The sequence below is a fragment of the Hyperolius riggenbachi genome, chromosome 1 (genome assembly GCF_040937935.1).
Source record: "Hyperolius riggenbachi isolate aHypRig1 chromosome 1, aHypRig1.pri, whole genome shotgun sequence".
NCBI lineage: Eukaryota > Metazoa > Chordata > Amphibia > Anura > Hyperoliidae > Hyperolius > Hyperolius riggenbachi.
The window spans coordinates 578,345,161-578,370,310 of record NC_090646.1 but is presented as its reverse complement, the minus strand read 5'-3'; the positions used below and the strand labels follow the sequence as shown (position 1 = coordinate 578,370,310).

Here is a 25,150-nt window from a genome sequence, read left to right as displayed (position 1 = left end):
GAATCTTAAAGAAATCAATTATTGGCATTAAATAGATAGGGGTTCATTCACTAAGACAAATAGCATAGCATGCCTTATCAGAAGTAACACACCTTATCAAAGTTAACATGCCTTATCAGAGTTAACACAGAGTTAATTGTCAGAGTAGCATAGCGAGCGTTATGAACATATGCCTGCTAATTGGCAATGACGAGAGCGCCACTCATCCTGCCCTGAGCCCCTGCAGGCCCAATCACTTTAAAGGACATTATCCCCACACTTTCATTGGCCCAATAGGCTGCCTGTCACTTGACAGGAAACTTGACAGGAAACTTGACAGGCAGCCTATTGAGCCAATCAAAAACGGGGATAATGTGCTTTAAAGTGATAGCGCTCATTCATAGTGCTCGCTGTGCTACTCTGTTAAGGCATGTTAGCTCTGATAATACGTGTTAACTCTGATAAGGCATGCAATTTGTCTTAGTGAGTCAAGCCCATATAGTTTTGTTCAGAGTATTTAATATTAATTCATCTTTCTAAGAATAGTCAAGCGTTGGCAGCAGCTTTATTCAGTGATAGCACACATTCATATGCACCTGTCTCCATTCTGATCTGCCTGTGTTCATCTGAGATGCATCCCTGCGCAGTATGTGACACTTTTACAACTATTACACTTGTGTAACGTGTTTTGCTCTGACTTGAACAAGTGCATTAGGGCTTGTATAAGCATTCACACACTAATCCACGTTTCCGAATAAAAATGAATGTAAATAAATCAGGATGGATAGAAACCACAGCATGTTTTGCTTTATGTAGACCATCAAAGTAGATGCAACCGGCAGAAGCAGTAACCTAAACTTGAAATCTTCAGTACAAAAAAGTCACATGTACACTTCATGGCTTCAGAATTGATGTTTTGATATCCAAAATAGCAGCTTGTACAGTAGTAGTCTGTTACTACTACTACTACTACTACTACTACTACTACTACTACTACTACTACTACTACTACTACTACTACTACTACTACTACTACTACTACTACTACTACTACTACTACTACTACTACTACTACTACGTTTTATATTGATCTATAATCTCTTCACATTTATGAACAGTAGACATACACTAATCTACCTTAGACATATGTACTTTGGCTGTTTTGTAGGGCTCTCCTAGAGGAAGCGGTCGCCGGCTCAAAAGGTGAGACGAGCGGTGGCCGCGGGGAGAGAGGGAGGGGGGAGCAACTGGGGCATCTATATTACCTATACTGGGGCAACTATACTACTTTTACTGGGGCAACTATACTGCCTATACTGGGGCAACTATACTACCTATACTGGGGGCAACTATACTACTAGCTACCTATACTGGGACACCTATACTACCAATACTGGAGCAACTATACTAGCTACCTAAACTGGGGCAACTATACTACCTATACTGGGACAACTATACTACCTATACTGGGGCAACTATACTACTAGCTACCTATACTGGGACACCTATACTACCAATACTGGAGCAACTATACTAGCTACCTAAACTGGGGCAACTATACTACCTATACTGGGACAACTATACTACCTATACTGGGGCAACTATACTACTAGCTACCTATACTGGGACACCTATACTACCAATACTGGAGCAACTATACTAGCTACCTAAACTGGGGCAACTATACTACCTATACTGGGACAACTATACTACCTATACTGGGGCAACTATACTACTAGCTACCTATACTGGGACACCTATACTACCAATACTGGAGCAACTATACTAGCTACCTAAACTGGGGCAACTATACTACCTATACTGGGGCAACTATACTAGCTAGTTATACTGGGGCAACCATACTGGCTACCTATACAGTGGGCAACAATATTGGCTACCTATACTGGGGGAAACTACGGGCTTTCTAAACTGTGGGCAACTATACTTGGCTACCTTATACAGGGGGCACCTATACCTGGCTACCTACCTACCTATACTGAGGGTGAACATTTTCTGGTGCTGTGCAATCATTCCAAATCGGGGGGAAGGGCTATCCTCACAAGTTTGCCTGAGACCTGGAAGCCACTCCCTCCCCTATACAGTTATCTGGTGTCTAGTGGCCCCCCCCTCCCATACATAGATCCCTGGTGTCTAGTGGCCCCCACCCTTCCGGATACAGTTCCCTAGTGTTCAGTGCTTTCCCCTACCTCCCCATATGGCTTTCTTGGAGTTCTAGGGCTTCATCTCCAATATAGCATCCCTGGTGGTCTAGAGTGGGCCAAACATAATGCAAAATGGGGCAACCGCTTGAGGACCAAATTTAATGGCTCTGAGGGCCAGATTTGGCCCACGGGCCAGAGTTTGACATGTATGCACTAGAGTAATATGATTTTTATAAAAATCTCCCATAGCATTGCCTTAGCAAGAGCTTTTTCAAATGACTAACGCTTAGAAAAGGCTTCTAGCAGCAAAAAGTCTAGAACCGGCCTTCTCTTCTCACTTTGTTTTCTGCACCTTTTTTCTTATTTTCCTTCTCTGTCATTGATGATTGGAGTTAATCATTTTCTACTAAGCTTCAGTTCTGTTATTAAAGGGAATGTCCAAGCAAAATAAAAAAATGAGTTTAACTTACCTGGGGCTTCTACCAGCCCCATGCAGCCATCCTGTGCCCTCGTAGTCACTCACTGCTGCTCCAGTCCCCCGCTGGCAGCTTGCCGACCTCGGAGGTCGGGGGCCGCATTGCGTACATTTTTACGCATTCCCTCTAGTGCAGGAACATTAACACATACATTTTTACGCGTTACTGGTTCAATGCGTAAAAATGTACGCATTAAACCAGTAACGCGTAAAAATGTATGTGTGAATGTTCCTGCACTAGCGGGAATGCGTAAAAATGTACGCAATGCGGCCCCCGACCTCCGAGGTCGGCAAGCTGCCAGCGGGGGACTGGAGCAGCAGTAAATGACTACGAGGGCACAGGATGGCTGCATGGGGTTGGTAAAAGCCCCAGGTAAGTGAAACTCATTTTTTTATTTTGCTTGAACCTTCCCTTTAATGTTACATGTTATTATGCTAGGCTATATGTGTGGTTTTCTACCTGCTCTCGATGTGCATATCAAAATGTTGACACTATCATTGATATACCTTTATCTTGTTTATGTAACTGTAGACCGCACTGCTAGACATATTAACATTTAAACTTGATTACCTAGAATAAACACACCAAGACTCCAGGCTGGCAATAAATGGTTGTGGCCATCATTATTTATTCCAATAAATTCAGCTATGAGATCAAATATCATGAATCTTTATTAATAAATGCTTGACCAAACAATATGCACTCAGTTTATCTATTGCTTATGCAACCAACACGGTTCAGATAATTTTTAATTGTAAACTAATATTCAACAAGACCCCTCATAGCTGACCTAATATTGGTCCACGCCCTGACGTGACTAACCACATAAAGCTGACCATGATGAAAACATTGGAGAAATAAGGGAGTGGAGGATAGGGAACTTGTCCTTGGCCCCTTATGGAACTGGAAACTGACTATCTTTTGTATAGTCTAAACTATCCTGCTATTTTCTGGTGAAACATTGTAATCGGCTCGGCAACTACCTACCTGTCCTGACCAATCAGCTGTTTCCTACCTAGCTGATTCAGCAGAATTTCATTTACTGTGGATAAAAGTCACACATTTTATTTGCCCATTTGTCCTGGGTTACTGCAACATTTCAAAAATTTCCCTTGTACAATCTATGGCGCCAATATTTTATTTGGAAATAAAGGTGCATCACTAATTACAAGACCGTAAATTAAAAATTAACAGTAATATACCCTCTTGACATAAATATTAAAAAAGTTCAGTCCCTAAGGTAACTACTATTTTATATTTATGTAAATTTTACTTTAAAAGTACTATGTGAGGGCGTGGGAGGGAAATACCACTTAACGACCGCCTAACGCGATAGGCGGCGGCAGGTGGTAAGTAGATTTGCATGGAAACGGGGAAGAAATCCCCGGTGTTTACGTCGCACGGCGCTGCTGCGCAGCAGCGTCGTAAAGGAGATCGGCTATTCCTGGGCTCTGATTGGCCAGGTAATGCCGGCATCTGATAGGCTGAAGCCTATCAGAGGTGGGACATGACGGATCACCATCCTGTGCCGCCCACAGAGAGAGGGAGAGGGAGGGAAGGAGACGGAGGCCGAAAATCGCTGCAGAGGGGGGCTTTGAGGAGCCCCCCCCCCCCGCTAGGCTACACAGAGCGGCGACGATCAGACCCCCCCAGCAGGACATCCCCCTAGTGGGGAAAAAAGGGGGGAAGTCTGATCGCCCTGCCTCAATCCTGATCTGTGCTGTGGGCTGAAGAGCCCACGCAGCGCAGATCAGCCAAAAATAGCCTGGTCCTTAAGTGGTTAGTCAGTGTTGGGATTTTTATTAAATAAAAATGGATTTTGGTGTAATTTACTATTTGGCCACACAGAAGTGCGGTCCGCTTACAGCAAATGATCTCACAGATCCATTGTAGAGTGACAAGTGTGAACGGCTTCTATTTATAAAATAGTAGCTGTTCACTGTCCATTTTGCAATGAGCTGAGAAAGGACGAAAGATGCCCGTTCCCATCTCAAGTGGGAACACAGCCTAACACATGGTTATGAGCAGCAGCAACACTACCATAGATCCACACACTGGAATTATGTGTCATTGACTTTATACCCTCTGTGGTATAATGTTTATGTCACAGTTTTATATTGAGTGGTGAATGTAAACATTGCCATCTGTTATTGTACTATGATAGATCTATTCTTGTTTTCCCTTGTTAACTTAGGGACAGAGATGGATAAGATGTCATATTTAAAGCAGAACCAGCGTTGTCAAGCCTAATCTTTTAATCAGAGCCGGGGATTAGTGCTATGTGCATGTTTACATACATTTGCACGTCACGTGTGGGATTATAGAGGAAGTGTGCAGCGATTGCCTCTGTTACAGCATGTGCTTTGCCTGTCCGTTTTTTACAGCAGGAGCAGCTGAGTACACTTCACAGCAGCCTGTTTGTAGAAATCGTGCTATTTTTTGCATATCCGTACTCGTGTACAAAAGAGACGTGTCTCCTCTATGTCAAACTTGGATTAACTGCTATTGATATGTGTAAACCAATCAACTTCTCGCTTGCGAATTGGACAAAAGTGCCTTTGTCCAATGCTATGTGACTATTAGCATGTAATTATTTTGGACCACTCCACAAAGGACAACACATCACCTTGCAGAGTTTGTGGATTGGGAACAGACATACATTTACAATTTATACCTCTTATTTAGTTATTTATTTTGCCAGAAAACATTAATAGGCTTGACATTTTACTCAATGTCTATCTTTCCTTTGAGTTAGAAAAAAAACACTACGATTTTTCGATCAAAGGAGGGTTGCTAACTATTGTTTTTGTTGTAATAAGCAACCACAGCAGTTTGCACTGGGGGACTGTACACTTAAAGAGGAACTCCAATAAAAATTATGTAATAAAAAGTGCTTCATTTTTACAATAATTTTGTATAAATATTTTAGTCAGTGTTTGCCCATTGTAAAATCTTTCCTCTCCCTGATTTACATTCAGACATTTATCACATGGTGACATGTTTACTGCTGGCTGATTGCTTTTTTGGCAGGTGGAAACAGCTGTAAGCAGTAAAACAGCTGTTATTTCCCACAATGCAATGATGTCCACTGACAGGAAACTGTCAGGACTATGGTCCTTACATCACACTGTGGGAGGGGTTTCACCACAATATCAGCCATACAGAGCCCCCTGATGGTCCGTTTGAGAAAAGGAAAAGATTTCTCATGGGAAAGGGGGTATCAGCTACTGATTGGGATGAAGTTCAATTCTTGGTCACGATTTCTCTTTAAAGAGGAATTTTAACGAAGGATTGAACTTCATCCCAATCAATTGTTCAAAACGGAGGCGCTAGATAAGGATAACGTAGTTAAACTGTTTAAAAAGGGGGAGGTAGTGGTGGAGTGGAGTATATTCTGATATATTTACTCTTTTGACCAATTGGTTTGATATATTGCACTATTGGGGCTCTCGATCTGCTTTGTTTTTCATCCCAATCAGTTGATACTCCCTTTCCCACGACACATCTTTACTCTTTCTCGATCAGATCAGCAGGGACGTCTATATGGCTGATATTGTGGTGAAACCCCTCCCACAGTGTGAAGTCATGAACATGGTCCTGACAGTTTGCAGTCTGTGAACCTCATTGCATTATGAGAATTAACAGCTTTTTCCAACTGCCAAGCAAATCCAAAGAAAACAGGTGTATGTTGAGCTGAATGTGTGTGTATATGTTCTATGAACACGTGGCAGGGTGGAAGACCATTACCCAGTGATCTGTATACACACAGCTCTAATTAGTTCTTGTTCTACAGCATCTGTAAATTTCTGAATTGTTGGCACCGACCACCCTAACCCGCCAAAGAGCCTAGTTTTTTTTTTTTCTGTTTGATTTGCTATTATATTGCTGCAGTGGGTTGTGGCTGAAGGACTGTAATATGCAAGTTAATGTAGGGTTTTGAATCATGTTTTTAAATGATTGACCCTGTTTATCATTATTGCCTGATTTAAGTCAGTGACCCTGCCATTTTCTTTATGGTTACAGTACAGACCTCTGACAACTCCCGCTGCTGTTCTGTGTCTCCTGCCTCGGCATTCGCCATCGCCACGGCTGCGGCTGGACATGGGAGTCCGCCAGGTAAGAGCAGAAATATGATACAAAGTATACTAGACATCTGTAAATCTCATATTAGCCTAAAACTTACAATTTCCTGTTGTTTATTAAAAATACAAAATGTTGAGGTTTGTTACCAAGTAACATTGGAAAAAAATTGTTATTTAGAAATATACAGCAAACTTGCGTTTATAAACTACTTATTGTTCAACCTGTACAGTCTTCATCGATGATCCCGTACATTCTTCCATATCTTTCACCCTGTTAGAAGTAGAAATAATTAATTCCTTTCTTATACTTTATTTTACAGACAAATTCAGGTAGGGTAACATAGGAAGCATCACATGACTGATCCGAAAGGCCGATCTTGACCATGTGGCCACTTTTACACCATCATTAAAGTTTACTAAAAGAAAAATCATGTAGAATAAAATGGATTAGAAGTCCTTAAAATATAAGTGTACTTCCACAGGTGTACCCATCTCAAAAGGTCAGCTGACCTACTACGTAGCAGAAGCTCAAGGATAGGTCTCGGGCCCTTTTTACAATTGCCTTGCAAGTGTGCATTGCGTTACACTGTTTTTGCGGAGGGTAACGCAACGACAATGCAAGGCAATGGGACCTATCACACTTAAGGCGCTGGACATGCCCGACGCCCTGCTGGAAAGTCAACAGCACGTTACCATCTGACCTCCAGGGCGACGCAGGGATTTTAAATATGGTGGCGGCAGCAGTGCATCACGGAACAACAAATACAATGGGGGGGGGGGGGGAATCCCAGTGATGTACTTCCTGTCCAACAGGTAGTACGTCACACTGCGAGGGGCCTGCGGGTGTGTGTGTTTTGGGGAGGGGGGGGGGGTGGCGCTGTGCATATGACCCGGACGGCGCACTCTGCCACAAGCTCATATGAATAAGGTATTTTGCAGTGTGCTGCGATGGGGGCAGAGCAGCGCACTGCAAACACAATGGCCGGGTGTAAAACCAGCCTCAGGAATCTTGTACCCCACACACCTGTGCGCACACATGCACATACTGTACATAAATGAAGTGAAGGCTGGCACCACCAGTGATTTACAAGCTCTTTTAATTCATAGGTATAGATGTATACATGCTGTGTAGGCTTTAATCCCGGAGTGCGGGGATCTCTTAAGGCTTGGGCACACCTGTCAGATAGTGCCACTCTTTATGCCTGCTTTGAAGAACATGTTTGTACATATACACAATCATATTGAGGTGGTAGTGGGTTGTGATGGTTTAGGCTACACTACGGAATACCAATGATGGGCACCTCCTACACAGGGAATGTAGCTGATGTCTGTGATGGGCTCTGGAGATGGGGAAATGGATGAGTGCAGGTAACTTGTGTAATTGCACACGTCCCTTAATCTCCCTGACAAACAAATTTGTGGTCACGTACTTAGTACAAGATGTTGCATAGTAAACGATGAAGCCAAGTCACTAATGCAGTGTATAATATTCTTGGTTATACTGCTTAGAGCCTAATAAATTCATAAACGATAAGGCAGGCAGGATTATTACCTGTAGTCATCCCTACTGGAATCAAACACTTCAGTGGCAAGATAAGAAAAAATTCTATAATGCTGCCAAAATGAACAGTATTAGCCTAGAAGTTCCCTGACATTCATCAACCCTGTTGCATACCGCTCATCACATACCTGGAGCAGCTTGTGGTGGATTCACAATAAAAAGGATAGCTGAAGTCGTAACACTCCGTCCTCCCACTTCTCATGCCTTTCACATCCTCTCATTTTTGCATCTGTTCCTGCAGTGTGTTGTGGACACAATAGGCTTGATTCACTAAGACAAATAGCATGCCTTATCTGAGTTAACACACCTTATCAAGAGATAACACTCCTTATCCAAGTTAACTATCCTTATCAGAGATAACATGCCTTATCAGAGATAACACTACTTATCAAAGATAACAGGCCTTATCACAGTAGCATAGCGAGCGCTCTGAACTTATGCCTGCTAATTGGCAATGACGAGAGCTCCGCTCGTCCTGCCCTGAGCACCTGCTGGTTCGTAGCACTCGCTATGCTACTCTGATAAGTCGTGTTAACTTTGATAAGGCATGTTATCTCTGATAAGGAGTGTTAATTTGGATAAGGCGTGTTATCGCTGATAAGGCATGTTAACTCGGATAAGGTATGCTATTTGTCTTAGTGAATCAAGCCCATTGGTTGTAAAGTTACTGAAAAACTAGTAAGGCTTGATTCATAGGTGCATCTTCAGGCAGTGCAGTGTACACCTGTCAGCCCGGGTCCTTGCTATGAGAGGCATCCATTGCATGGAGTCATAACTAAATGACTTGTATAGTGATGATATACTGTAGGTTATATAGATGGACAGCACAGTGGCGATACATACACTACATGATATATACATAGACATATGACTATGGTAGGTATTAGATTGTGAGCCCCTCTGAGGGACAGTTAAGTGACAAGACAATATATTCTGTACAGCGCTGCGGAAGATGCTAGCGCTGCATAAATATTAAATAATAATAGTATAGATTTTTATGCTAAACTGATCTCCTATGAAATGTACTCTCTTCAGTAGGCTATAATTGATGAGGAGTTTTAGCAAGTGCTTGTATTGGGATTGAGCAGATGCAGCTGTGTGTTTGTCATGTGTGTGTCTATCTCCCAGGCACTATAACCTGTGAGGGGGATACAATGCAATCTTCTATGTAGCAGCTGTCCTCACAGATGTGTGCTGTTACACAAGACAAACCTCATCATTGTTCTCCTGACAGCTAATCTGTGAAAGAATTTAAATATGTATGTTAATGTATGCGGAGCATGAAGACGCACATAGACACGGCTCTGTCATGTGAATGCGTTTATAAATCACAACAATGCCCGCTCATGTGAGGTGCACAAGTGCTAACACTGCTGCCAGCGGCTGATAAGATGTGCCTGAGGTGATTGTATTGTCTATCCGCCATGCTGTAGAATTCAAACATAGAGTTCATTGGCCTGTGTCGTAACCTGGAGACATTTCCACATGATGATCTTTCTGTAAAACACCATTCTGAAGGTATTTCAAATAATTAAAAAAATGTAGAAACTTGCCGTGAGAGATGCTAAAGGAAACTGTAAAAGAATAAAGCACCTGCCCAGAGCTGACTTTACACCACTGGACCATTGTAGATTCCCTTCCATAGTGCTACAAATTGATTACTATTACAATGACTCCAGTCTAGAATCTAGTCTGACTTCAGTCAGAGCACCTAATTTGCATGCTTGTTCATGGACTAATCCTAGGTACACACAATACAATTTTGTGTTAGATAGATGGTTCGATAGATAATTTCCGACATGTCCAATCTTATTTTCGATCGTTTTTCTGATCGATTTCTCATAGAAGTGAATGGAAATAGACAAGAAAGAAAAGATAAGAGCATCGAATCCGAAATCGATCTGAAAATCGAATCAGAAATCGATCAGATGAAAAATTGACCAGAAAAAACACATCGTGTGTACCCAGCATAAGGGTGCATATACACATCCAATTTTGACTGGCCAGTGAGTGGCCAATTTTCCTACTTTCATGTAGTATGAGAGGTTACCTAGAGACAATCTGTTCATAGTAGATCTATGATCTGTTGGTCCTCATACTACATGGATGTGATAAAATTGGCCTATCAAATTTGGAAGTGTTTATGCACTCTAAGTTAGCCTACACACTCTTCCCTGGTATTTCTGGCTGTGTTTTATAAGTTTTGTCGAATGTGTGATTCTGAGTTTTACGTTTTTTTAGGTTCTGAATCTTTTTTTTTTGTTTGTGATTTATGCAAATTTTACATATTGTGATTTTTCCATGCATACCAATTAAATACATTTTACTCAAAGCTCTATGTACCATAATTAACGTCACATTCATATGCACATTCCTGCATCTGGAATGCAATAATTGGCATTACCTATGAAACACATGTCTAGTGCGAAAAAAGCATACATGTAGGCCATTTTTTTCTGCAGAAGTCGAATGTGATGCCAGTGACTTGCATTAGATGTGCAGTGAATGTGAACTTGCAAAACAGCAAATGGCGTGTGAATTCTGTTATGTATAAAAGGTGCCTAAGGCAGGGAGCACACTTGTCTGTTTTGTGCGTGTTTTTGCACAGAATGACTGAACACCATTGTTAATCAATGGGCTAGTATACATTTGAATGCGTTTTTTTCACAACCAGAAAAAAAACTGTCAGCAGTGCAGCACTGTGTGCATTTTCTCTATCAATTACATTCGTTTCTGTTAGAAAAAAAAGTGTGCGTTTTCCACATATAGACACTCATGGTGTACACCTGAGGAAGGAGGAGAGCCCAGAAACATTGTGCCAGCCTCGTTTGTTGTATTCTGCTATGGGGGGCAAATAAAAGGAATGTTCTCCTGGTTGTAACACCATGGGCTTGATTCAGTAAGACAAATAGCATGCCTTATCAAAGTTAACATTCCTTATCAGAGTAGCATAGCAAGCACTACGAACCCGCAGGGGCTCAGGGCAGGAAGAGTGGAGCTCTCTTCATTGCCAATTAGCAGGCATAAGTTTGCTATGCTACTCTGTTTCTCCGTTTCCACTATTGCGGTGCAGAATCGCATGCGGATGCGATTCCGCATGCGGTTTTTGCCACGATTTCGCATGCGATTTCGCATAGGTTAGGGTAATGCGATTTTAACCATGTCACTGCCTGTGTCAATTTACATTACTTTCAATGCGAAATCGCACGCGAAATCGCGGGAAAAAACGCATGGAAAAAACGCATGCAAAAAACGCATGCAAAAAACGCATGTGATTTCCCTATTAAATACATTGCCTGCGATTCACCTGCATTCCACACGCAGGCAAATTCTGCAGGGTCTACCGTGCAGAAAAATCTTGCACAGAAAAACGCAAATGAAAACTGACAAGTGGAAACAGTCCCATCCCCTTGTATTGCTTATGCGAATCCGCATGCGTTGTCTGCATGCGGATTCGTGCTAGTGGAAACGGGCCCTTAGTGAATCAAGCCCAATGGGTGCTTTGCGGCAATCTCAAAGTGCCCCTAATTTGCCGTATTGCAGAAGTACAGTCATTTCAAAGCGATTACCAGAGTGATAGCTATTTGGCTACTGTAGCCACTGATGCGATTGCTCTGGGATGGCTCCCAAACTGCTGCAATAGGGATCCACCAGCGACTGGCAAGCGCTGCAAAAGCGCTTCCAGTGGGTCCCAGCCCTTAAAGGTCAACTGAAGTGAGAAGAATATTGGGGCTGCAATATTTATTTCCTTTTAAACAATACCAGTTGCCTGGCAGCCCTGCTGGTCTATTTGGCTGCAGTAGTGTCTGAATAGCACCAGAAACAAACATGCTGCTAATCGTGTCAGATCTGACAATAATGTCAGAAATGCCTGATATACTGCATGCTTGTTCAGAGTCTATGGCTAAAAGTATTAGAGGCATGGATTCAGAAGAATAGCCAGGCAACAGGTTTGTTTTTTTTAAAGGAATTAAATATGGCAGCCTCCATACCCCTCTCACCTCTTTAAAGTTAACTCTTATGAGCCTAAGGCCCCTTTTCAACTAGCAGCTGAGGGCTGTCCACCAGGAGTCTACTAATTGTAAAGAGGCTTTCCTGCTTCATTCTGCTTGATAGGAATACTGTGGAAGGACTCTGAGAACAAAAAACTGAGCAAGCTAATATAAAGGTTGCCATTAATTTTCGCAATGTACAGAGCTGAACTAACAGGCAATGCAAAGAGAGCTTTGAATGGTAAAATCTGTGTAACGTGCTCATGTGTCAGGCAGAGAGAAGGATGTCGTCTCTGTGTTGTGTGTCTTCCTGGTGCTTGTAGGGCTGGTGCAGGACAGGTGGAGCTGTTTACAAGAGCTGAAAGTTCCATTAAAACATTTTATTTCATTCTGAGCACTCACCAAGTTATAGAAATCTCATTATAATTGCCAGCTACAGCCAAAGAGTATAATTTCTGTCTGCACCGCTCTACATTGTAATTAGGGAAATTGCAGGGAAAGGCAAGACATACATTGTCTGGGATCTGTTTATATACATATCAGTTTGGAAGTAACCTTAGGAGCAGCAGTGAATAATCACTTCAGGTGTGATGACATATAATCACTGTCAGCTGTTGGCAAAGGTGATAACAGAGTGGGCCATTTAATTGCAGCTTGTATTGCAGCAGCGTGATGGAATATTGGTTCCTAGGCGCTCAGCTTCCTCCTGCGAGGCTGTCTCCTTCCTCGCACTGTCTCTCAGCTCCAGCAACACAGCATGGCCGGAAACATGCACAGTTCAGAGCTTGCTTTTCCTCTTTATTCCTAATTAATATGCAGCTGTAATCCCAGTGAAAGGATGAGTGTACTTAGAACAAAATATGGTGATCCAACTCCATATTACCCTGTAATGTCCACCCTGATGAACTCTGAGACTCCCCTAGCTGCCTGTTGTAGACCAAGTCTGCTGTAGCAGCTGCCTACCATGTTTGTGCCCCTGCAACTGCAAAATCCCTGTTTGCACATGTTTGTCCATGACTGGGTGTGGCAGAATCACTTGAGGTCATAGTTCCCCAACCCTGTCCTCAATGCCCACCCAGGGTACATGTTTTGCAGGAGAACACAAACATTTACAGGTGAGGTAATTGGTGTTTCAGCAGAGCTGATTAACAACCTTTGTGGATTTCCACAAAACATGCACTGTTGGTGGGCCTTGAGGGCAGGATTGGGGAACACTACTTTAGGTGATCCACATGTAGGCAGAGTTTGCCCCAACCACCCACCTCTGCTGAGAATGTTGTGTGTATGCAGCTGTCTTAATACATCACTGAAAGATCTGGAGTGCTCCCCTTCTTATGCCGCATGCCAGAAACCCGCTCCATTGGGATTTGGGAACTATTTCATTGTCCTCCTCCATAGTAACAGAACACATAACTATCCTTCAGGTTAGTGGCGTGTCTGTACAGCTTTTGGCCTTGAACTGTCACCTGAGGGACCGAGTCAATAGTGCATGTGTATTCACCCTAAAGCCCGTATACAGGTTACAAGCATGCCGCTCATCAGGGATCAGTACTCAATCCATTGGGCGAACCACTGCAGGGCCCACACTGATGCGTCGCTAGCCTACAGGCCAGCAATGTGTTCTGTTGATGTCGGGGGGGGGGGGGGGGGGGGATTCCTGTGTATCTAGTAAATGTATGATTTTTAGATCTTTGTCTCTGCATATCAGGAGGTCTAGTTAGTGATATGGCCACCGACAGTGCAGATGACCATACACTGGTCAGCTACGACCAAACCAGTTGATCCCTTTCCAGCTGAAATTTAATTGGATGATGATCGATTCCTACCCAACTCAGCACACTCAGAACCTATAGATCACAGCAGAAATGTATGGAGCCATGATCACTGCTTGATGCAGTGCAGACATTGACCCTCATACCTCCTGCCTGCCCATGACTTGGAGATTTTCAGACTTTCAATTGATAAACTGCTTAGAATTGATCAAAAGAGAATTGAAGGCAATAGATCACTGGCAGCCAACTGATCAATGTATTCAGGAATGTATGGATGGCACGCTGCTGTAGTGGATAGTGGATAGCTCTCTGGCCTTGCAGCCCTAGGTTGCCTGATTCTGGGCAGGAACACTATCTGCATGGAGATTGTATGTTCTCCCCATGCTTGTTCTCCCCCCAAAATTGGCCTTAACGGACAATAGGGAGCTATAACTAGAGAAAGAATTTGATTGTAAGCTCCTCAGGGACAGTTAGGGACAAGAGTATATACTCTGTAAAGCACTTGCTTGAAATCAAGGATCAGTCACATATGTACAGTATTTTTACTTCTTCTTCTGTTGAGTACTAATCAGAACGATTGATTGCCCAAACGAATGGCCACAGATCTTCTGGTGTGTACCAAGCCATAGACTCCACCAGTTCTTGCTGATCTGGTGACTGCTATTCGTTTTTCTATGGGTATCTTAAAGGACACCTGAACTGAGAGGGACATGGAGGCTGATACATTTGTTTCCAATGATACATTTATTTACTTTTAAACAATGCACATTGCCTGGCTGTCCTGCTGATCCTCTGCCTCTAAAACCCTTACCCATAGACCCTAAACAAGCGTGCAGATCAGGTGTTTCTGACTAAAGTCTAACTGGGTTAGCCACATGCTTGCTTCAGTTGTGTGATTCAGACACTACTGCAGCCAAAGAGATCAGCATGACAACCAGGCAACTCTTATTCTTTAAAAGGAAATCAATATATGTCCATGTCCACCTCCATATTTCTCCCACTCAGGGGCGTAACAATAGACCCTGCAAGGGATGCAGCCGTAGGGGGGCTCAGAATCCACAGGGGGTCCCATCCTGAGAGACTGACAACTAAGGGCAAGGAGAGAAAAAGCTGTCTGCTCTCTGCACAGTTGTTCTAATGACTGCATTTACTTAGCCACTGATAAGGAATCATACAATGTTTTGTAGACAAAGATTTGTAGACAGTTCCTATTCAGTGGGTCCCCAACCTCTCTACCCCTCCACAAGTGCTGTGTACTGTAGTAATGCTGGAGAAGTCTGCAGAGCCAGTTCTGCTCCTTCAGAGGACAGAGTAAGTGTAATAAGAAGCTGAGGCTGGGAGCACACTCGTCCGTCAGTCTGTATGTGTGAAAACATGCATATTTTATCACAGAAGCTAATGCAATTGATAGAGAAAATGCGTGCTGTGCTTTACTGCTGTCTGTTTTTATCTGCATGGGGAAAACGCATTCAAGTGTGCACTAGCCAATTGACCAATTGAATAACATTGGTTCTCAGTTTATCTGTGCAGAAAGTGAGGGGAGGAGGGGCCCTTCCAAAGTTTTGCAGGGGGGCTCAGTGATTTCTAGTTGCGCTCTTACTCCCACTTCAAGTGTCCTTAAGGCCCCTTTCACACTGGCACGGTGCGTTGGACTATTTGGCAACAGGCCAACCCTACACCAGTGCAAGTCTATAGGGCGTTTCATACCTAGTGTGGTACGATGCATCCCGCCAGAAGTGCCAGATTCACCGCTAAAGCAACTGCGTGTTGCTGGAGAACATGCGCTGCGAAGTGCGGCGAACCAGAAGTCATGTATGTCTATGGTAACATATTTTTTTTTAAATGTACGGCGTTAGCGCTGCAGCGCATATGTACGGAGGCGTAATTTTTTTTAATACACTTTTGCGCAATTTGAATTCTGGCCACAGGAAGTGAGAGCACTAGAGAGCTTCACTTCCTGCTTGGCCTCACTTCCTGCTTGGCCTGCAGCCAGAATACAGATTACCGTTCGCTGCTGCAGTAATCTCCATAGGCCTTTTTTTGACGGTGCGTTCGATTAGCCGATCCCACCGCTACTGCAGGTTAGCAGTGTGAAACTGGCCTTCGTGTTATCAGCTCTTCCATAAAGTTGCTTGCGTTTTTAGGCGTACTAAATTTCCATTGATAGCTACTTCAGTATTTTATTGACACAGCCCCTTTAACATCACATTTCAGATTGATCACTTGTTTCTCTTATCGAAATAATAAGACTGTAACATTAATCTTGTCTTGCCAATTGAGTTATTTTCAATGACTGTTAGCCCATATGTTATTACCTGTCTTTGTTCTGATACACTTGTAATAATATGTAGCAGTCATTGGGGAAATTCGCATTAAGCCATTGTACAGTATATTGCGTCATAGCTTAGATTCCTAGAGCTTGCGTCTCATTGACAGAACACACACAGCTTGCCCTGCAATAAAATTGGACATTTTATCCCGGGTTTGTCTTCTCCTCGCCAGCAGTAACAATTAGACAGGAAGAGGAGAGTGCTTGTCTATTGATGGAACCATCTGAACTGTGTTTTGCTTAATAATCGTTCTATCAATAATGCTTGTGTTCCTGCTGACATCCTTGAATGGAGGTCTGAGTGTTACCATTGAAGCTCTGTGTACTTGCAGTATGTTCTGTGTTACCTCTGACATTTTCCTTTGTTTACTTGTGTGTGTGGTTTTTGTTTTTTTTTACATTCCTGAAGGTTTCAACAATATGGAGCGGATGTGCGACAAAGAGTTCATAATACGCCGAGCCGCTACAAATCGGGTTCTGAATGTTCTGCGTCATTGGGTGTCGAAGCACTCTCAGGTATGTGCTATGGTCAGGGCTGCAAAAAAGCTATATCGCATTAAACAGAACCTCCAATATAGGAAAAACAGAGCCTCACATGCCAGTCTTAAAGGGAACCTAAACTGAGAGGGATATGGACGTTTCCTTTTAAACAATATCAGTTGCCTGGCAGTCCTGCTGATCTCTTTAGTTGCAGTAGTGGCTGAATCACAGACCTGAAACAAGCATGCAGCTAATCCAGTCTGACTTCAGTCAGAGCACTTGATCTGCATGCTTGTTGAGGGGCTGTGGCTAAAAGAATTACAGACACAGGATCAGCAGAAGAGTCAGGCAACTGGTATTATTTTAAAAGGAAAAATCCACATCCTTCTCAGTTTAGGTTCCCTTTAATGCTGCAGGATCAAGGGGCTGTCGGGGTTAACCACTGACCTGATCCAACGTAATCGGGACTCCTCCACAGGAACACGCCAAAGCACTTTGGAAACCTCCACCTAAATTGCTGCAGCCCAACCTCAGCTCGGCAGGCATTAAACAGACCATGGCTAGCAAGCTGAGGGCAGGCCGCAGCAATGCAGTTGGGGTGAACAGAGCCAGACCACAATTCTGAGGGGGGAGAGGGGGGTGGAGCGATCACCTGCCTGAATGAAGTACAGCGGATTAGGTAAGTATATAAGCCTGAAACCCCCCAGTTCTGTATCATTAAGACATAGCCTGGCATGGCAGGTTCTGTCCTTTGACTTCCAATACTCTTTAACGTTTCCCAGTAAGGTGAAATAATGGAACATGAAACAAGAAATTTGACGATATTCTGCTCATGTGTTTTGATATCGATTCCGTTCCTTTTTATATTCTAAATTCATAAATAATGTCCTAATATCACATCCTAGAGAGGAAAAATATAGGGAGGGGTACACCACTCTGTGAACGCTAAGCATATAGTGCAATAGTTTAAGAATAGTGTTCTTCCATGCTTCATCATATATTTTGTGTGCATGCCTGGGATTTGGTGCACATGTTTATGCAGGATTAGCACACAGAAGTTTGCATCAAATCAGTTCATCACTGCCCATAAAAGCATCCCTCAGTCAGCACTCTATGATGATTGCTGTTGCCAGTGTCCTGTGCCCTACCTATATCTGCTTACTGTTTTACCCCAGCAAGTGACCTTACTTATGCATGATATCTGCCTACCCTTTGACTTAGGTTTGTGACCTGTCTGCAATAGATATCTGCCTGCTCCTGACCTCGGCTTTTAACCTGACTACAATGATCTTCACCTGCCCTGACTTGGGCTTGTAATACAGCCATCCCTTTACATTGTAGCGTCTATCTATGGGGTTGTGACAAGGTGGCTATCAAGGTAGCTCAGTAATACGTTGCTCGCTAGGGGCAGCAGCAGACCATCCTTTGCGGGGTACTCTGGGGAAAACCCAGAGACACTGAGGGCCATATCCTAATTGAGGTGATAAGTAGCTTGCAAATGTGAGCTACTTATCACTTTACCACCACACAAGGATTACTAGCAAATCCTATTGACGGTTTAACTCGTGTGCTGGCCGATCGTTATGGAGCATTACTCAGGCAAAAGCCCGAGTGATGCTTTAATTTACGGGCCGGAAGGGAGTGAGGTTTTGTGCTGTGGTGCTGTACACAGCACTGCTGCCATGCTTCCCCAGGAGATGCACACGCATCTGTCATGACAGCCTGCACTTGATGAACATCCCCTAATTGTATCTGAGCCCTGGCGAAGCATCTTTGAAGCTTCCGCCGGGGCTCGCCACTGGTTCAAAACTCCTCATTGGTCCAGACAGTGTACTAATGGGGAGACCCACCAAGAACTTCAGCGATGCTTTGTCGAGAGTTGCAGCGAGGGGTGGCTAATGTTTGTCGAGTGGATGCTGTGGGGAAGCGAGGAAGCAGTGCTGTGGTACTTGCTCAGGGCCAAAGGTGTCTGGCTCAGCTGGGGATGGGGGGAGGGGGTGTAAGGGAGGGGTTTAGCACTGTGCAGACATACCTACAGGGAGCTCTGGGGATTTCCTTATTAAATATCACCCAAGCAAGTTTTTTAACACCCTATCTAGGGTTAAAATTCCAATTGAATCAGGCGATGTTATCTTCGCCTGATTATTGGACTCGCCAATGTTTAACTACTTAAAGCGGAATATAACCCTGCATTTCAACTATGCTCTAAAATATTATTTACAGCATATTATATGCAAAAAGCATTTTTTTTTACTAGACCATCATTGGAAGGGTTAAACACAGAGGTTTAAAGTTCCATGGAGAGATATGCAGAAGTTCAGATAGATACATTCTATTTAGTGAAATGTAACTATTGAGAAATGTTTACACACTCTTTGGCAGTCCTCCAAGCTCCTTCTCAGTCAGAGAGATGAGTCACATTCAACACTTAGATACATTTATGTAAACCAAATGTATCTCTTTTCAGCTTCGGATGCGTCTGCAGAAATCTAAAGGAACTTTAAAGCCCTGTGTAACCCTTCCAATGCTGGTCTGGTAAAAAAAAAGATGCTGGTTGCATATAATATACTGTAAATAATGTTTTAGAGCAAAGTTGAAATGTAGGGTTATATTCCGCTTTAAGGGATACCAGAGCTGAAACACAGTTGAGAAATGGGGGGAGTAGGCATGTATGGTGAGCTGTCCTGATGCTCACGCTCCCCCGTTCTCCTTTCTGCACACTCTTTTAGCAGCAATTGCCCCGTGGCCCCGTCTTCAGCCGGGTTGGGAGCATTGCTGCTTTTTGGCTGGGCTGCATGCCTGTCCCTCCGTTCTTCAACTGTGTTTGGGCTCTGGTATCCTTAAGGCTGCATTTCCACTTGTGCGGTGCGAATCGCCGCGTTAAAAATTCGCATGCGGATGCGAATTTCGCATGCGGGTCTATACGAAATTTCATGCGAATTCGCATGCGAATTCGCATGGATGGCGATGTATGCAAATTTAACCATGGCAGTGCTGGTGTGCTTTTCCATTGTTTCTATGCAAATTCTCATGAAAATTCGCATGCCCAAACCTCATGCGAATTTCCTATTAAATACATTGGCCTCAATTCACTAAGCTTTTCAAACACTTTATCAAACGTTTGATAATTTACCTCATGGGTAAAATCTAATTTTGATTTCACTAAGGTGTTATATATTTATTGAATGTTTTATCGATAAAACTTTCAATAAATCTAGAACACTTTAGTGAATTAAAAATTAGATTTTACCCATGAGGTAAATTATCAAACGTTTGATAAAGTGTTTGATAAAGCTTAGTGAATTGAGGCCATTGTATGCGATTCGCATAGCGGTATGCGGTATGCGAATTCTGATGGCTCTGCCATGCAAATTTTTTCTGCACAGAAAAACGCAAAGGAATCCTGACAAGTGGAAACAGTCCCATTCACTTGTATTGCTATGCGAATTTTCATGCGAAAAACGCATGCGAATTCGCTATAGTGGAAATGAGCCCTAAAGCCTTTTGGACGTAGCTGCTATGTAAAAAAAAGCTGCCCCTGCTGCGGCACGCTGCTGCGGCCGATTGTGCATGCTCCAGCCTCGTGCCTCCCGTTAGCCCGGAGATCAATGCATGGGAACGCGGTTCCCATTCATTGATCTAATTCCCTGTTAGAATGATCGCTGGCTTCTATGAGAAGCCACGATTGTTCTAAGTTACAAATCCGCACTTCACTTTCTGTAAGCATAAATAGTATGCTTACAAGATGCCTAGAAAAAAAATGAGGCCATCTTGTGGGCAAATAGTAAAATTACACCTACAAACATTTTTTTTTTTAGTAAGCAGACCCACACTTACATTTAAAATTAACTCCCTACTTTCCACACTCTCCCAAAAATACCCAAATAAAACTTTTAATTAAAAAAAAAATACAATAAAAAAACATAAATAGTTGCCTTAGGGTCTAAACTTTTTATTAATATGCATGTCAAGAGGGTATAGAGGGTATATTACTATTACTTTTTAAATAATGAGCTTGTAAATAGTGATGGAATCAAAACTGAAAAATAGCACCTTTATTTTCAAATAAAATATTGGCGCCATACATTGTGAAAGGGATATAATTTAAATGGTGTAATAACCGGGACAAATGGGCAAATAAAATACGCAGGTTTTAATTATGGTAGCATGTATTATTTTAAAACTATAATGGCTGAAGACTGAGAAATAAGGATTTTTTTTCTTAATGTTCCTGTTAAAATTCATTTAGAATAAAATAATTCTTAGCAAAATGTACCACCCAAAGAAAGCCTAAATGGTGGCGGAAAAAAACAAGACATAGATAATTTTGCTGTGATTAGTAGTGATAAAGATATTGGCGAATGAATGGGAGGTGAAAGTTACTAAAGGCTGAAGTGGTTAATTAGTCTGACAATTGCATCAGGCCCTTAAGCTACATACACGCGGGGGACAATTGTCCCCCGTTGCATGGCTACAAGAGACCAGGGAGCGATAGCTTCCTGGCGGCGACAGCTATCTACACGTCTCGCCAGAAAGGCAGAGACGCGGCGGAAGCTGTCTGTGAATGGAGCATCCCCCGGCCGGATGCTCCATTCACTTGCATTGCGTCTCCTGTAGCTAGTCCGCATACACACGCGGACTAGCGACAGTTGCGGCTAAGTTGCGGCGACAGCTGTACCCGGCGATTGAACAAGTCAATCGCCTGGCAACAGCTCTGAGTAGCGACGGTTCGGGGCGCACGCGTCATACACATGGGCGACCTGTCGCCGCAGCACGCATGTGCCACATGGTTGCGGCGACAGCCGTACCCCGTGTGTATGAACTATAAGACTCCATGTACTGGGAGAGCCCATGCCTACCATTAGTGGTGAAGTCAACATTGCCTGTTCGCAAGTCATAACAGAGACTTCTCCATGGTTTGTGTTGCCATATTGTTGGTTTTCCTGGTACTTAGGCTAGCATCTTCTGCTGTGATATGAACCAAACATCCGCCAATGGTGCCTGATTATTCATGCATTGTTTACATGGTTCAGATGAGATGACTCTCCTGCAGATGTTCCTGTGAAGCAGACCTTTAATTGGCCCAACAAAGCTGTCTGATTTTCACTAATGAGGCACAATGTTTCTTGTCAGAACGGTATTACGCTGTGATGTGTAATAAAAATAATTTATACAGGCTGAGTTGCAATGTTAGTGCTAGGCCTGTCTTCCTTCTGTTGTAAAGTCACTCATCTGGACAGTGGAGACAATTTTTAAAAACAATCACAAACTCAAGTTAGGATCACATTATGTGACAGATCTGAAAACTGCCAATCTTGGTGAGAACATGTTTTAGAGTGCATGGCGAAACATAAGCCACTTTTCCGTGGGTAGCTAGTCCATAATGCTTGTCACTGTAAGAGCGGATTTTGACACTTGCCATGAAAGTCACCATGGTTTTCTTTTGTTTTTTCGCAAAGATCTTGAAACGTCTTTTCATTGAGTGTAACGAAAGGATGAGCCAGATTCAGTCTAAGCCAACACTTACAATAATGACAGTCTATCATGAAGGCTAGTAGCTCAGAACACACATTTACCTTTTCATGCAGGGATGAAACCGTATGTTTATTGCAAGTCGTAATGATATGTAAGCTGTATGTTCAATGCTGGGTAATATTTATTGTTGTTATGCTGCATTATACATTTCCAGAGAGATGTACTAATATTAGAAGTAGCATATTTCTTCTGCACAACCACTAAAAGGAAGCTGCCTGCAAGTAATATATAATCTTAGGGGGCCCATACACCTAACAATTTTAACGCCGATATACAGCAGATTCAACCACTGTGATCAAATCTGCTGTGAAATCATTGCGCAAACACTGACAGAACGATGGATTTCCGTCCGAAATCAATCGTTCCGGTCGATTCCCGTCGATCCGTCCGCGCGGAAGATTTTGCTCGATCGCCGGCGGGTCGAGAGTGCGTCGATAGCGGCGTTCGAATGCCCGACGACCGACGCTAGCTGCAATACATTACCTGCTCTGCCGGCACGTGTCCCCGCGCTCTCTGCTGTCTTCTTCTCCGCGCTGGGCTCCGAGTCCGGCTGGCTTCACCGAACTTCCTGTCCCGGCAGGAAGTTTAAACATTAGAGCGCCCTCTACTGTTCCCCGGACAGGAAGTTCAGTGAAGCCAGCCGGACTCGGAGCCCAGCGCAGAGAAGAAGACAGCAGAGACCTCGGGGACTTGCGCCGGCGGAGCAGGCAATGCATGGGGGGGGGGGGGGGGGGGGCGTGGCAGCAGCAGCTTCACAGATTGTGCTCGGTTTCATGCTGAAATCGATTCACAATCTGTTTGCAGTAAAGGCAGTCATACGATCCCTGTCTGATCAGATTCGATCAGAGAGGGATCTATCTGTTGGTCGATCTGATGGCAAATCGACCACTGTATGGCCATCTTAAAGTAGAAAGCGAATCCCTCCCCAGCACTTTACATGCTGTCTTGTGCTGTGACAGTGTTGTCCCCCCTTCGGGGCTTCCGCTATTCCTGTGCTGTGTCGCAGTCTCGCCTCATCCCCATACCCCCCACTTCCACATGCTTTATCCACTTGGCTTGTGCTGTGACAGTGCTGTGCTGATGATGGCTGTAATGTGCTGTGACTGATAGGAGTCCATCCTTTACTCACATAGGCTAAAGTGTCTAGCCAAAGCAGTGTTTAAGAGAGCAGCTTGGTTTTATCGTCAAAGTGTAAGAAGCCTTCCAAATTAAATAAATAAAAATCACAGAGGAACACATCTGTTGTCTGTCATTTACATTTTGATGTGAACCAATCTCTTAAAGGACCACTATCACAAAAATTGTAAAATTGAAAATACATGTGTAGAAAGTATAAATTTCTCCCAGAGTATAATGCACTAGAAATTACCTTTTTCCATGTTGCTGTCATGTACAGCAGGTAGTAAAAAATCTGACAAGCTTTGGACTAGTCCATTTTCTTATGGGAGATTCTCAGTACGTTTATTCTTTACAAAAGCACTCCCTGGAAGGGATCTATACAAAGATGCCGGCAGACTTCCCTACTTGATCGAACACTATTTTGGCAGGTGGAATAAGCAACTGGTGTTCAGTAAGTGCTTTTGTAACTAAAGAAAACCCTGAGAATCTCCCATGAGGAGATGGATTAGTCCAAAACTTGACAAAACTTTTCACTACCTACTGTAAGTAACAACAATATAGGCAAAAAATTATATATACCGTATTTCATTTTACTCTGGGAGAAATGTATATTTATTTACATTGTATCTATTTTAAGTTTTACACTTTTTTACGATAGTTGTCCTTTAAGGTTTTATATAGAGAGAGATGGGGGGGGGGTTTAATCACCTGGAAAACCAGTCTACAATTGCACCCATTTGTACTGCCTGATAACCGCATGCTTGTGGACAAGACTTCAGTTTTACATGGTAGTTGTTAGAATGTCATGGGTTAATAACTTCAAAACATCCATAAATAGATGCACTTCAGAGACAAAAAACAAAAGACCGAGAGCCCAAATGGTGTGGTATTTCAGAGCAATAGAGACACAATTAATCGAAAAAGATTTATACTCACAAACATGGGTTGCCCCTAGGCAACCACTCCATATGCAGGTGGGGAGAATTAGAACCTGACCCCACTCAGGTGTAAGATGTCGCTCTCTGTAGAAGAAATTAGGAAAAATCCTTGCCACCACAGGTGGACTGTATTATGATTAGGATAAGGACCAGAGGCGCCAAAAAGAGTAAAACAATACTAAGTTTAAAAACTTGGGGGGAGACGTACTCACCACCGTACTCACCACCCATCCAACAGACCAAAAGCCAATAGAAACCACAATATTTGGTCAAAAAATTCAGCGCTTTAGCTCATTCTAGACCCCCAATTGCTTGTACTCCTGTCTGATTGCCTGAGGAAGCGGGATAATCCCGTGAAACGCGTAGCACCTGGGAGTACTAATAAATCGCTGAATTTTTTGACCAAATATTGTGGTTTCTATTGGCTTTTGGTCTGTTGGATGGGTGGTGAGTACGTCTCCCCCCAAGTTTTTAAACGTAGTATTGTTTTACTCTTTTTGGCGCCTCTGGTCCTTATCCTAATCATCCATAAATAGATGGATGGTCAAAATCTGAGATCCATCTTGTTGCACTACTGATTCCTTCTCCCCCACTAGAGATAGACCCATTTATTTTCCTTGCAATTCCCCTATTGTTGTTCACCTGTGTGTGTAAGCTTTATTCATACAGTGGTGATCTGTAGACCAGTCTGATCATTGCTCTCTGAAATCACAAATATGAGTACA

At 43.1% G+C, this 25,150-nt stretch overlaps 1 protein-coding gene across 1 annotated transcript in view; it reads left to right on the top strand.

Annotated features, from left to right (window-relative positions):
* RASGRF2 (Ras protein specific guanine nucleotide releasing factor 2) overlaps positions 1-25,150 on the top strand; it is a 346,737-nt gene that overhangs the window by 260,500 nt on the left and 61,087 nt on the right. Inside the window, exons 17-18 of the mRNA XM_068247973.1 lie at positions 6,641-6,733; positions 16,763-16,869. Of these exons, the coding sequence (XP_068104074.1) occupies positions 6,641-6,733; positions 16,763-16,869 (200 nt within the window). The remainder of the gene's footprint in view (positions 1-6,640; positions 6,734-16,762; positions 16,870-25,150) is intronic.